The 13727-nt window shown below is 43.0% G+C and overlaps 1 protein-coding gene and 1 long non-coding RNA gene across 2 annotated transcripts in view; one reads left to right on the top strand and one right to left on the bottom strand.

Annotated features, from left to right (window-relative positions):
- Window positions 1-13727, top strand: part of LOC309327236 — a 621761-nt gene that overhangs the window by 467064 nt on the left and 140970 nt on the right. The gene's annotated exons all lie outside the window — the stretch shown is intronic.
- LOC309326338 (uncharacterized protein) lies at window positions 10149-12878 on the bottom strand. The gene is made up of 2 exons (XM_081834938.1): window positions 12740-12878; window positions 10149-11435 (listed from the first exon to the last, which is right to left on the bottom strand). The coding sequence occupies exon 2, from the start codon at window positions 11276-11278 to the stop codon at window positions 10412-10414; it is 867 nt and encodes a 288-aa protein (XP_081691064.1). The 5' UTR covers window positions 11279-11435; window positions 12740-12878; the 3' UTR covers window positions 10149-10411.

Genomic DNA, 13727 nt, shown 5'->3' with positions numbered 1-13727 from the left:
ATAACAGTGTGTTACCACCACAGTGATCATAATATAGTCTCCCATCCATCAGTGGTGATTTCAATCACACCCTCAGATGTTTTGTTTGTAAGCCTGGGCGGTTGCAGAAAAATGAATAGTTGCATTCAAAGTGCCACCCGCAAGACCAAAATGAATGAGCAAGTAAATTGGGAGAAATTGACATTGACACCTTTTGTTAAGGTCACGTCGCAACATGTAATTATCCAAATACATGCGAGTAGAATGCAAGACAAGGCATCCACAGAAGTAATCAGCAGAATACAATAACCTATAAGAGGTTGGTCCAAACGCATCCTTCCTTTCCACACATTAATATGTATATTTCTTGGAATTAGCATTACAGCCACATAGTGAATTTTTATTAGAAGGGTGGGGAAAATACTTATTGACAGCAAGGACTTTAGGAAATGAATGCCAACCATGACATCTGTTTGAATGCCTTTTTTCCTGGTGTGTTATTAAGTTGCTATAGTGATTATCCATCTGCTTTTGCACCAACTGAATGAGTTCTATTGAAAGGCAACCTGTTTGCCGGCAGTGCTCAGCCTGTGAATCTAAAAGTCTTGGAAGCAAAACAAGGGTTGTTTAGGATTTACACTCCATTGCAACTTCTTCCCTTTTCAAAACAGAGGCAATATAATTTTGATCCATTGAGCTCCTGTAGACAATAAATTAAAGCATCAGTTCTTGCCTCGGCTAGAGAATGCAGAAACAAAAAGATACAGCTCACATTTCTTGCTCCAGCATTCCTCCAGAATCTGGACTATCTAGTTTGTTTCTATTGGCTGAATTCTCCCCAGCATATGGAAAGCAGCAGTGAACACAGCACGGTGCATAAATGTGATGCCGGTAAGTCAAATGGCTAAAAAACATAGAATCATAGAACTGTAGAATTGGGAGGGACCCTGGGAGTCATCAAGTCCAGCATCCTACAAAGCAGGAATCTCGTCTAAAGCACCCATGGCAGATGGAGATCCAACCACTTCTTACAAACCTCCAATGAAAGACAGTCCATCACGGATTGTAGGACAAGAGCTGCCAAGAAAAACAAGGAACTTATTTATGTATGCTACAACAGCGGCAAGAGTCTTGATAGCACAAGGATGGAAGAACGAGGAAATCCCAATGAAAGAACAGCGGCAAGAAAAATTGATGAGCTACGCAGAGTTGGCTAAATTGACATACAAATTGTGGGACGAGGACAACTGTGACTTTAAGGAAGAATGGGAGCTTTTTATAATTTATCTGAAAAGACAACAAAATGAATTGGACTCCTTGGCAGGTCTTGAATAAACATATGCAAATTTATTAGTTGATAACATGGTAGATAGATAACGTACAGACATGTATAATTTTACAACATGCAGAGAGAAATATGTACTGAGAAATTCGAGAGTGGAGCTGAGGGAAGTCTCTTTGGGGGGGAGGGTTTGAAGGAGGGGAAAGGGGGGAAAATAATGAATATGATATGTTTTGACAATTTGTTATGTGGAATTTGTTAATAAAAACATTTTTAAAAAAAGAAAGAGAAAAAGACAGTCCCTTCCGAGGGAGTCCACTGTCAAACGACTCTTTCCATCAGAAAGTTATTCCTGAGGTTTGATTTGAATCTGCTTTCTTGTAACTTGAAGTCACTACAATAAAAAATTAAAAATAATTTATACCCTGCCTGTCTGGCTGGGTTTCCCCAGCCCACTGGTTCATGCACGTAGCCAGGGGGGGGCAGCTCCCCCCCATAATCAATAAAAATACATAGGTCTCTCGCCATGCTTGAGGTTGCAAAGCTCAGCACTTGCTCTCCTATCCGCTTAAATCTCCCTTTGTGTAGAGATTTCCAAAAGGGATACATGACAAATCTGAAGAAACATGATTTGTGTAGGCTGTTTATGTTGGCCAGATTTAACATGTTTCCCTCGGTGGTAGTGAGAGGAAGATACTTAGCTATTCCAGAATTAGAGCATCTCTGCAAATGTAGAAAACAGGAACCTGATACTTTAGAGCATATATTCTTTTCCTATGATTTTGGCAGTTATGCCAGAAGACAATTATTTGAGGCCCTAAAATTTAATAGAGGATGTTTACAGAACCAACTGTTCAGGACCTGCTGGCGGACAGCGATTATAAAATTACTTTAATAGCGGCTGAATTTTTAAGTGCTGTCCATGAAGAAAGAATGGGCCATGATAAAGAGACTTAGTGGTTTTTAACAGTAGGTGATGTTGCTATGCTGTATTATATTATCTATGTTCATCGATTTATTTCTTGGAGTTAAGAATAAGACTGTGATAAACTGTGTTCGCTAAGCCCTTATTTTATACAGTCTGTATATGATGCTTGTTAGTTGATGTGTGGTGTATTATGCCTAATAAAGGATATTTGATATAAAATACATAGGTAACTGAGTCAGGTAGGTAGCCATGTTGGTCTGACATAGTCGAAATAAAGTTAAAAAGGCCTTTTGTTAGGGAAGGCAGAGCATAAGTTACATATATATATATAATTGTCCAGTAGCACCTTAGAGACCAACTACGGTAAGTTTGTTCTGGGTATAAGCTTTTGTGTGCATGCATGAAGAAGTGGTATCTGAAGAAGTGGTGTGCATGCACACGAAAGCTAATACAGTGGTTCCTCGGGTTAAGAACTTAATTCGTTCAGGAGGTCTGTTCTCAACCTGAAACTGTTCTTAACCTGAGGAACCACTTTAGCTAATGGGGCCTCCCGCTGCCGCTGCACGATTTCTGTTCTCATCCTGAAGCAAAGTTCTTAACCCAAGGTACTATTTCTGGGTTAGCGGAGTCTGTAACCTGAAGTGTCTGTAACCTGAGGCAACACTGTATGGCCAACAACTCTATGGGGGCTTGGCAGGGGGCAGATGGGAGGTGCTTTCTAGAGAAGAAAGTAACCAGAATCTCTGCAAACCTTGCATAGATTGCAAAAATGGCACTTACAGCTATGAATCGGGGCCTGAAGGATCCATCTAAAATTATGTGGCTTACATCACCTTGCAGACCAGGGGATCACAATTACCATGCAATAGTTGCCAGGACACTGAGGAAAATGTGAAATCACTGCTGGCTTTTGTTGTGTTTCTTTTGCTTTGTTAAAGTGCTGGTTAAGATCCAAAACGACCATTCTGCCATTTTTAATGTGCATTTTTTAAAAATAAAGACCTCAAAAATGTACATTTCTTTATAGAAATTATATCCAAAGTTCCAAAGCACAGTTTAGCATAAGACAACCTATGAAATTACAGTGGTACCTCGGGTTAAGGACTTAATTCGTTCCGGAGGTCCGTTCTTAACCTGAAACTGTTCTTAACCTGAGGTACCACTTTAGCTAATGGGGCCTCCTGCTGCCACCACACGATTTCTGTTCTTATCCTGAAGCAAAGTTCTTAACCCGAGGTCCTATTTCTGGGTTAGCGGAGTCTGTAACCTGAAGCATCTGTAACCCAAGGTACCACTGTACCAAGAACCAATTTACCGTATTTTTCGCTCTGTAAGACGCACCAGACCACAAGACGCACCTAGTTTTTGGAGGAGGAAAACAAGAAAAAAAATATTCTGAATCTCAGAAGCCAGAACAGGAAGAGGGATGGCTGAGCAGTGAAAGCAGCAATCCCTCTTGCTGTGCTGGCTTCTGGGATAGCTGCGCAGCCTGCATTCGCCCCATAAGATGCACACACATTTCCCCTTACTTTTTAGGAGGGAAAAAGTGAGTCTTATAGAGCAAAAAATATGGTAGTTAGTCTCTAAGGTGCTACTGGACAATTTTTAAAAAATTTTATAGGTAACTGAGGTTCTGCCTTCCCTAACAAAAGGCCTGCCCTGCCCCTCAACAAAATCCTGGCTACGCCCATGCACTGATTTAGGTCCTACCCTCCAGAGCAGGCGAAAACAAGCTTGCCCCATCTTCCAAATGACAGCCCTTTTGAAATGGCTGTTATATCTCCTCTCAGTCTCCTCTTATCTAGGCTAAGTGTACATTACTAAAATGTACAGTATCTGCAACTGTAGCACGCTTCAGTCGCAGAGACATTTGAGTGCAGTCCTTTTCAGACAATCTAACCATGTTATGATGGCGACAGGCATTGCCTGTCAGCATCTGATACAAACCTGCACGTGTATGTCTGCTGATCAAAAGGGCAAATATGCAAATACACACACACACAAGCGCCACCAGCTGGGATGTTTGAAAGGGGCTAATGTTGTCCTGAGAGGTTTTTTAGACCTGAGTTCTACCTTTACCTTTTTTCTGCCACTTAATATCTGTGCAGCGCCAACAGGTGAGCATTACCACAGGGTGATTCCGTTCCAGGGTGATCTGTTTATAAAAGTTCCCAAGAACAGACCTTATGAATAATAATAATAATAATAATAATAATAATAATAATAATAATAATAGTTTATTTATACCCCACCCATCTGGCTGGGCTTCCCCAGCCACTCTGGACGGCTTCCAACAAAATATTAAAATACAGTAATGCATCAAACATTAAAAGCTTCCCTAAACAGGGCTGCCTTCAGATGTCGTCTAAAAGTCTGGTAGTTGTTGTTCTCTTTGACATCTGGTGGGAGGGCGTTCCACAGGGCGGGCGCCACTACCGAGAAGGCCCTCTGCCTGGTTCCCTGTAACTTGGCTTCTCGCAGGGAGGGAACCGCCAGAAGGCCCTCGGTGCTGGACGTCAGTGTCCGGGCAGAACGATGGGGGTGGAGACGCTCCTTCAGGTATACTGGACCGAGGCCGTTTAGGGCCTTAAAGGTCAGCACCAACACTTTGAATTGTGCTCGGAAACGTACTGGGAGCCAATGTAGGTCTTCCAGGACCGGTGTTATGTGGTCTTGGCGGCCACTTCCAGTCACCAGTCTAGCTGCCACATTCTGGATTAGTTGTAGTTTCCGGGTCATCTTCCAAGGTAGCCCCACATAGAGCGCATTGAACTTGGTTGGACAACAATAAATCCAGAAGTGAGATCAGTGTGTGGAAGTTTTTAATGTTTAATGCTGTATTGTGTTTTTAATATTTGGTTGGGAGATGCCCAGAGTGGCTAGGGAAACCCAGGCTGATAGGCAGGATATAAATAAATAAATAAATAAATAAATAAATAAATAAATAAAATTATCATCATCATCATCATCATCATCATCATCTGCATTCATATTGGTTTGTTTGCCGATATATTTCAGGGTGCACACAGTCATCTGTCATAATGCTTATAGATGTCCCATTGAACTACGGTAGTTAGAGACAACTCTTCAGAGACCAGATGATACTTTCTGAAGCCAAGAGTTATTTAGCTCAGGATGGGAGCTGGATTGGGGCCCATGTATTTTTATCTCTCTCTTTTTCAGAAGAAAAAAAAAACTCCTCACTGTTGTTGTTTTTTTAAAAAAAGAGTTAATGTAAGTAGAGAGAGATAGAAGCAGAAAATTACCATGTATTAGAGTGTCACATACAAAAGCTTTGATTTAAAAATTAGAGAGAAAAGGCAGCCGCTGAAAATGAATAATATATTTAAATAGGGAATTAAATTATGGCTGGTGATAGGACTGCATTCACAGTCTCCTTTATTTTATCTTCTTGCTTCCTCCATTGGCCAGTTCTTTGATTTGAGTTGCAGCCGGTATAAGTTTTTCCTTAATAATGCTTGTTCGCAAGCGCTGAAATAGCAATAATGTGTTGTGGAAGGATGGTCTACAGTGGTACCTCTGGTTGTGAAAGGGATCCATTCCGGAGGCCTGTTCACAACCTGAAAAGAACGCTACTCATGTCTGCGCGTCTTTGCACGCGCCAGTCACTATTTGCCAATTCTGCGCATGCGCGTGACGTCATTTTGCGTGTCTGCGCACGCACGAGTGGCGAAACCCAGAAGTAACCCTTTCCAGTACTTCCGGGTCACTGCAGGACGCAACCAGAAAATGTTCAACCTGAAGCAAACATAATATGACTGTACTTGGATTCAAGCTAATCACATTGATGCAGTTACATAATATAGTAGCTCTGAGCATGGCAAAACCATATTGAATGTTATGGCTTCAGAACGTGCATTGAGGACTGGGATTGATGTGCCATGGACACAGTAAACATTGGAAAGTTAGAAAAGAAGTTGAAATACACGAACTGGGAAAGAGTTTCTGGGAATGAGTGTTTCTGGGTCTCAGCCTCTTACAGGACCTACAGAGAATTTGAATTGGTCAAAGGAGGGCAGCCAACAAGAGTTCAGCTGCCTTTTCGACTCATTTCAGGTAGACAGCCCATGCAGTACAGGCAGATAGCCTGAAAACTACCCAGAGGTTAGGGCCATGTCTGCTGAGAAACCACACCCTAAAGAGGTGAAGGTGCATGTCAAGCACAACTAACCACGCCAAGTTGAAGATCCTAAACAACTCCAGTTGCCAAAAGGGGTCACACCAGAATCTATGGAATGCAGATGTCCAGAAGAATATTTTCTATCAATTGCAAAGAAAGATCAAAATGTTGTTTACCAACACCTAACAGATCAGACAGCTCCCCATCATCCTGCTCCCCACTCCACCCCACAAATTTGGATTCTGTTAGAAAAGTGATATAAAAGCTTATATTTTTGTGAAACCTTGTCCCACCCACAAGCTTTGGGACATCATGGGCTGACTTCCCATGAGGGTCTGATGGCAACCAAGCAAATCTCATTTCCAGCAGAAGATTTTTTTCAGAACCATGAAATTTTTAATATTCTTACTTTCCGGGAACTGAAGGTGACATATATAGCGTACCTTTCCCATGCAGTCTCTTATCCAGATTCTGACCACACTCAGACCCAAAGACAAATTTCCAGCTGCAATCCCATACCCACTTACGTAGGAATACAGTGGGACTTCTGAGTAGCCATGTGTAGGTTTGTGTTAGATTTTTTTACTGTGGTGCCTCATTGAAGCACATTTGTTCTCATGCCCATTGGTAGCACACTATGGGGAAAGAATATTGATACAATCAGTCATACAATAACACCAAGAATTCTGCATTTTATACTCTTTATCAATACACCCAGCTATGTGGTAAAACAACACACCAAATTAATCTGGATGCAATCACATATATTAATATAGCAGTATCCCCCCACAAGTATTTTAATAAATGTACACACAGTGTGGGACAAAATCTCTAAGTGAATCTCTGAGAAATCTCTATGTGGAACAAGAAGCTACAGTTAGAACTGGATATTGAACAACTGATGGGTTCAAAATTGGGAAAGAATCATAGAATCATAGAGTTGGAAGAGACCACAAGGGCCATCGAGTCCAACCCCCTGCCAAGCAGGAAACACCATCAGAGCACTCCTGACATATGGTTGTCAAGCCTCTGCTTAAAGACCTCCAAAGAAGGAGACTCCACCACACTCCTTGGCAGCAAATTCCACTGTCGAATAGCTCTTACTGTCAGGAAGTTCTTCCTAATATATAGGTAGAATCTTCTTTCTTGTAGTTTGGATCCATTGCTCCGTGTCCGCTTCTCTGGAGCAGCAGAAAACAACCTTTCTCCCTCCTCTATGTGACATCCTTTTATATATTTGAACATGGCTATCATATCACCCCTTAACCTCCTCTTCTCCAGGCTAAACATGCCCAGCTCCCTTAGCCGTTCCTCATAAGGCATCGTTTCCAGGCCTTTAACCATTTTGGTTGCCCTCCTCTGGACACGTTCCAGTTTGTCAGTGTCCTTCTTGAACTGTGGTGCCCAGAACTGGACACAGTACTCCAGGTGAGGTCTGACCAGAGCAGAATACAGTGGCACTATTACTTCCCTTGATCTAGATGCTATACTCCTATTGATGCAGCCCAGAATTGCATTGGCTTTTTTAGCTGCCGCGTCACACTGTTGGCTCATGTCAAGTTTGTGGTCAACCAAGACTCCTAGATCCTTTTCACATGTACTGCTCTCAAGCCAGGTGTCACCCATCTTGTATTTGTGCCTCTCATTTTTTTTTGCCCAAGTGCAATACTTTACATTTCTCCCTGTTAAAATTCATCTTGTTTGTTTTGGCCCAGTTCTCTAATCTGTCAAGGTTGTTTTGAAGTGTGATCCTGTCCTCTGGGGTGTTAGCCACCCCTCCCAGTTTGGTGTCATCTGCAGATTTGATCAGGATGCCCTTGAGTCCATCATCCAAGTCGTTGATAAAGATGTTGAATAAGACCGGGCCCAAGACAGAACCCTGTGGCACCCCACTAGTCACTCTTCTCCAGGATGAAGAGGAACCATTGATGAGCACCCTTTAGGTTCGGTCAGTCAGCTAGTTACAAATCCACTGAGTGGTAGCGTAGTCAAGACCGCATTTTACCAGCTTCTTTACAAGAATATCATGGGGCACCTTGTCAAATGCCTTGCTGAAATCAAGGTAGGCTATATCCACTGCATTCCCTTCATCTACCAGGCTTGTAATTCTGTCAAAAACGAGATCAGATTAGTCTGACATGACTTATTTTTCAGAAATCCATGCTGACTATTGGTGATCACAGCATTCCTTTCTATGTGCTCACAGACTGTTTGCTTAATGATCTGCTCCAGAATCTTCCCTGGTATTGATGTCAGACTGACTGGGCGGTAATTATTTGGGTCCTCTCTTTTCCCCTTTTTGAAAATAGGGACAACATTTGCCCTCCTCCAGTCTGCCGGGACTTCGCCTGTTCTCCAGGAATTCTCAAAGATGACTGCCAGTGGTTCTGAGATCACATCTGCCAGTTCTTTTAATACTCTTGGATGCAGTTCATCTGGCCCTGGAGACTTGAATACATCTAAACTAGCCAAGTATTCTTGTACTATCTCCTTAGTTATTCTGGGCTGTGTTTCCTCTGCCGAATCATTTGCTCCAAATTCTTCAGGTCGGGCATTGTTTTCTTTATCGGAGAAGACTGAGGCAAAGAAGGCATTGAGGAGTTCAGCCCTTTCTGTGTCCCCTGTTTGCATTTCACCATCTTCTCCTCTGAGTGACCCCACTGTTTCTTTGTTCTTCCTTTTGCTACATACCCATAAAAGCCTTTTTTGTTGCTTTTAACCTCTCTAGCAAGCCTGAGTTCATTCTGTGCTTTCGCTTTTCTGACTTTGTGTCTACACGTGCTGGCTATTTGTTTGAATTCCTCTTTGGTGGTTTCCCCCCTTTTCCATTTTTTGTACACATCCTTTTTTAATCTTAACTCAGTTAAAAGTTCTTTAGATAGCCACCCTGGCTTCTTTAGGCACCTTCCATGTTTCCGTCTCATTGGTATTGCCTGAAGTTGTGCTTTTACTATTTCCCTCTTAACAAACTCCCAGCCATCATGAACTCCCTTTCCTTTTAGTATTACTGTCCATGGGATCTCACCCAGCACTTCCCTAAGTTTTATGAAGTCGGCTTTCTTAAAGTCAAGAAATTGAGTCCTAGTATGCTTGGCTGCTCCTTTCCGCTGTATAGTAAACTTCAGAAGAGCATGATCACTCGCGCCTAATGATCCTTCCACTTCTACCCCACTAACCAGGTCATCAACATTGGTTAGGACCAGATCTAAAATGGCTGTTCCTCTTGTTGCTTCTCCCACTTTCTGGACAATGAAGTTGTCTGCAAGGCCAGTGAGGAATCTGTTTGACCTTACGCTCTTGGCTGAGTTTGACATCCAACAAATATCCGGGTAATTGAAGTCCCCCATTACTACTATTTCCCTTCCTTTTGCATGCTTGGCCATCTGTTCCAGGAAGGCATCATCTATGTCCTCCGTTTGGCTTGGGGATCTATGGTAAACTCCCACAATGAGGTCCCTGTTATTCTTCTCTCCCTTAATTTTGACCCAAATGCTCTCACTTTGGCTTTGAGGTTCTAAATCTTGGATCTCCTCACAGGTATACACATCTCTGACATATAACGCCACTCCTCCTCCTTTCTTGTCTGGTCTGTTTCTCTGAAATAGATTGTATCCCTCCATTATTACATTCCAGTCGTGGGACTTATCCCACCAGGTTTCAGTGATGCCTATTATGTCATATTTAGTTTGCTGTACCAAGAGCTCAAGCTCATCTTGTTTATTTCCCATGCTTTGCGCATTAGTGTACAGACATTGAAGTCCATTAATCATTCCCCCGTGTCTATTATTTAAGGATTTTTTCCTCCCACCACTAGGTCTGCGTGCTGTTTGCTCCATTTGGTCTATGACATTTGGATGATCATCTTCATCAATTGATAGACTCCTACCTTCAGGAGCACTGTCTCCCTCCCCCACATTAGTCAGTTTAAAGCCCTCCTGATGAGGTTTCTGAGATTTTTGGCAAAAACTTTCCTCCCAACCGTTGTGAGGTGCAGCCCATCGCTTGCCAGAAGTCCATCTTCAAGAACCTGCAGTCCGTGATCTAAGAATCCAAACCGTTCCTGTTTACACCATTTGCGAAGTCAGCTGTTCACTTCCACTATTTTCCCCTCTCTCCCTGGGCCACGTCGTTCAACTGGGAGTACAGATGAGGTGACAATTTGTGCATTTAATTGCTTCAATTTCCTGCCCAGAGCCTCGTAGTCTCTTTTGATCTTCTGGAGGCTATTGCTTGCAGTGTCATTGGTTCCCACATGAACCAAGAGGAAGGGATATTTGTCAGTGGGTTTTATGATTCCTTGCAGTTGTTCAGTTACATCTTGGATCTTAGCCCCGGGGAGACAGCACACTTCCCGAGACATCTTGTCAGGCCCACAGATCACTGCTTCTGTTCCCCTCAGTAGGGAATCCCCTATCACCACTACACGCCTCCTCTTAGGTTTGGTCGGGGTTCTTCTGTGAGCTGTCCGTTCCACGGTCGCCTGCACGTTCCCTGAGGACTGACTTTGCTGCTCGTCTTCATATACCTGATCAACTGTAATGAGGGAGAGATCCTCAAATGGAGTCTGGTCTTCGTCTTCCATGCTAGGGGAGAGGACCTCAAAGTGATTGTGTATTTCTAAACAATCAGAGCGAACCCTGGGCCTCCTACTTCTTTGAGTCACGTTTCTCCATATATCTGGCTCCTGTGTTGATGAACTAGCCTCCTTCTCAGGGGAGTCCCCTGTCTCCTCCTTGGTGGAGACGGTGTGCTCTGTTGCTTCCAAAAAGAGCTCCAGCTCTCTAATTCTTTGGAGCGTAGCTACACGTTCCTCCAGTTGCTGGACTTTGTCTTCTAAGAGGGCAATCAACATGCAATTGCTGCAGGTAAAGCTGCCTGCAACCTTTGGCAAGATGGCAAGCATTGCGCAGGAACCGCAGGCGACTGCAGCTGTTCCCTCACCCTCCATCTTGAGAACGTGTCATTGGGGGTGGCTACAGTGGTCCTCCATCATAAAAAGCGTGAAGACAGGACAAATAACTCCCCCCCAAAAAAACCTAGGTCTCCCCCAACAAACGTTTGAGACTAGCTCCCCTAAATCTAAAAGATGGATCAAATTGCGCGCGCTGCACTTCCGGGTTAGCGCCATCGGCAATGGCGGAATTCCTCTGACTCAGAGGAACCCGCTCCACAAAAATCGGGTCGTGCCGCTGCTGCGAAGGCAGAGACCCTCTAAAAATCCCAGGCGGAGGAAGCCTGGGAACGTGGGATTCGGCGGACACCAGGAGCACCCCCTCTACTCACAGGGAAACCCTTTTTGGGGGGGGTCCGATGTGACGCGGGGTGAGTGGCGCAGTGTTTCGAATCGACTGCTATTTTCGCGGAGTGAAGCCGCACAGCCGTTGCCGGAGAGCACTGACTTTTTCCTGTGGACATTTGGATTTCAAACAACAAACAACCCGTGAGTAGTACGGAAATTGGACTCTTAAAATATTCTTAAATTTGGCACCGATCGGGGAAGGTCCAAACAGGAAGTCCGCCTCCCCTTTCTGTAAATAAACTAAAGCAAAGAACCTGTCAACTAAGGTCGTGGAGAGGTTTTTTTTTTGTTTGTTTGTTTTGTAAAGGACTTTAATTCCACTGATTGAGACTATCAGGAATTTCTCTTGGAAGCAGGGGAGCCTGCAGGAGAAGAACAAGATTTGGGATTTGATGTGCCACCCCCCTAGACCCAGGAGTGGTCCGTGAGAGCCCGTGGATGAGGAATAGAACAATTTGACAGCTGTCAAGTTAGCTGTCAAGATATAAAAAGAGGACTTTGTTTCTATTGTCTATATTTGCTACAAGCTTATGTTTAAAATGAAGGAAGGATTGTTAGAATTTAACGCATGGGACCTTTGTGTCTGTCTGTGCTGAAAGGAGTGAAAAGAAACTTAAATCCCCCTAGAGGGAGCTTTGGGATATTGGGAACTCAATATGCATATAATATAATTTAATTTGTTTTTTGTTTTTGTTTTAATGAGAGTTGGGAAATTCGTGGAATGGAATCTTTTCTGACCTTAGGGAAACTTATAAAGAATAAGTGTAGGTATAAAGCCTTGGATGAGAGTCAAGATTGGATAAAGTAAAAGCAGGTTTTTTTAAAAAAAAAAATGGTAAATTTAAGGACTCTGTTAGGAAAGAGAGAATGTGCAAGGATTTCCTGAATTAACAATTTGAATTAGAATACAAAAACAGGAGGTGTGAGGAGGTCAAGGAAATAAGTTAAAGAAAGAAAAATATGTAAAGGTTTGATTTGTTTTTTCTTTTATCTTTTTTTAAAAAAAATGATTGTATTTTTTTTCTCTTGTCTTTTTTATTTTGCTTGTCTTTTTTCTTACTTTTTTGTAACCTTTAAAATTCTGAATAAATATTATTTTTTAAAAAAAACTGCACGCGGCGCTGCCCTGCAAGCTCTGATAAGCTCCTCCCACAGCTAATCACCTGACTCAACAGAAACCCTGCCCCCTCTGACCTTTGCACAGGGAGAGCAGCTAATCAGCCACAAAGAAACACACACACAAGAAAACCCTTTTTGCTCCTTCTTCAGCTGCTGCCCTGCAAGGAAAGGAGTATGACAATACTGCATATTGTCTCCCTGCTTATTTAACTTATATGCAGAATTCATCATGTGAAAGGCTCGACTGGATGAATCCCAAGCCGGAATTAAGATTGCCAGAAGAAATATCAACAACCTCAGATATGTAGATGACATAACTTTGATGGCAGAAAGTGAGGAGGAATTAAAGACCCTCTTAATGAGGGTGAAAGAGGAGAGCACAAAATATGGTCTGAAGCTCAACATCAAAAAAAAAATAAGATCATGGCCACTGGTCCCATCACCTCCTGGCAAATAGAAGGGGAAGAAATGGAGGCAGTGAGAGATTTTACTTTCTTGGGTTCCATGATCACTGCAGATGGTGACAGCAGCCACGAAATTAAAAGACGCCTGCTTCTTGGGAGAAAAGCAATGACAAACCTAGACAGCATCTTAAAAAGCAGAGACAACACCTTGCCAGCAACGGTCCGTATAGTTAAAGCTATGGTTTTCCCAGTAGTGATGTATGGAAGTGAGAGCTGGGCCATAAAGAAGGCTGATTGCCGAAGAATTGATGCTTTTGAATTATGGTGCTGGAGGAGACTCTTGAGAGTCCCATGGACTGCAAGAAGATCAAACCTATCCATTCTGAAGGGAATCAGCCCTGAGTGCTCACTGGAAGGACAGATCCTGAAGCTGAGACTCCAATACTTTGGCCACCTCATGAGAAGAGAAGACTCTCTGGGAAAGACCCTGATGTTGGGAAAGATGGAGGGCATAAGGAGAAGGGGATGACAGAGGACAAGATGGTTGGACAGTGTTCTCGAAGCTACCAACATGA

This window comes from Podarcis erhardii (assembly GCF_964252035.2).
Source record: "Podarcis erhardii genome assembly, chromosome: 13".
NCBI classification, from domain to species: Eukaryota; Metazoa; Chordata; class Lepidosauria; order Squamata; family Lacertidae; genus Podarcis; species Podarcis erhardii.
Note: the sequence above shows the minus strand (reverse complement) of the source record. Positions and strands in the feature narration are given on the sequence as shown.

Excerpts from the sequence above, each read along its gene's own strand:
- LOC309326338 (XM_081834938.1), bottom strand. The coding sequence starts at position 11,278 with ATGGAGGGTGAGGGAACAGCTGCAGTCGCCTGCGGTTCCTGCGCAATG.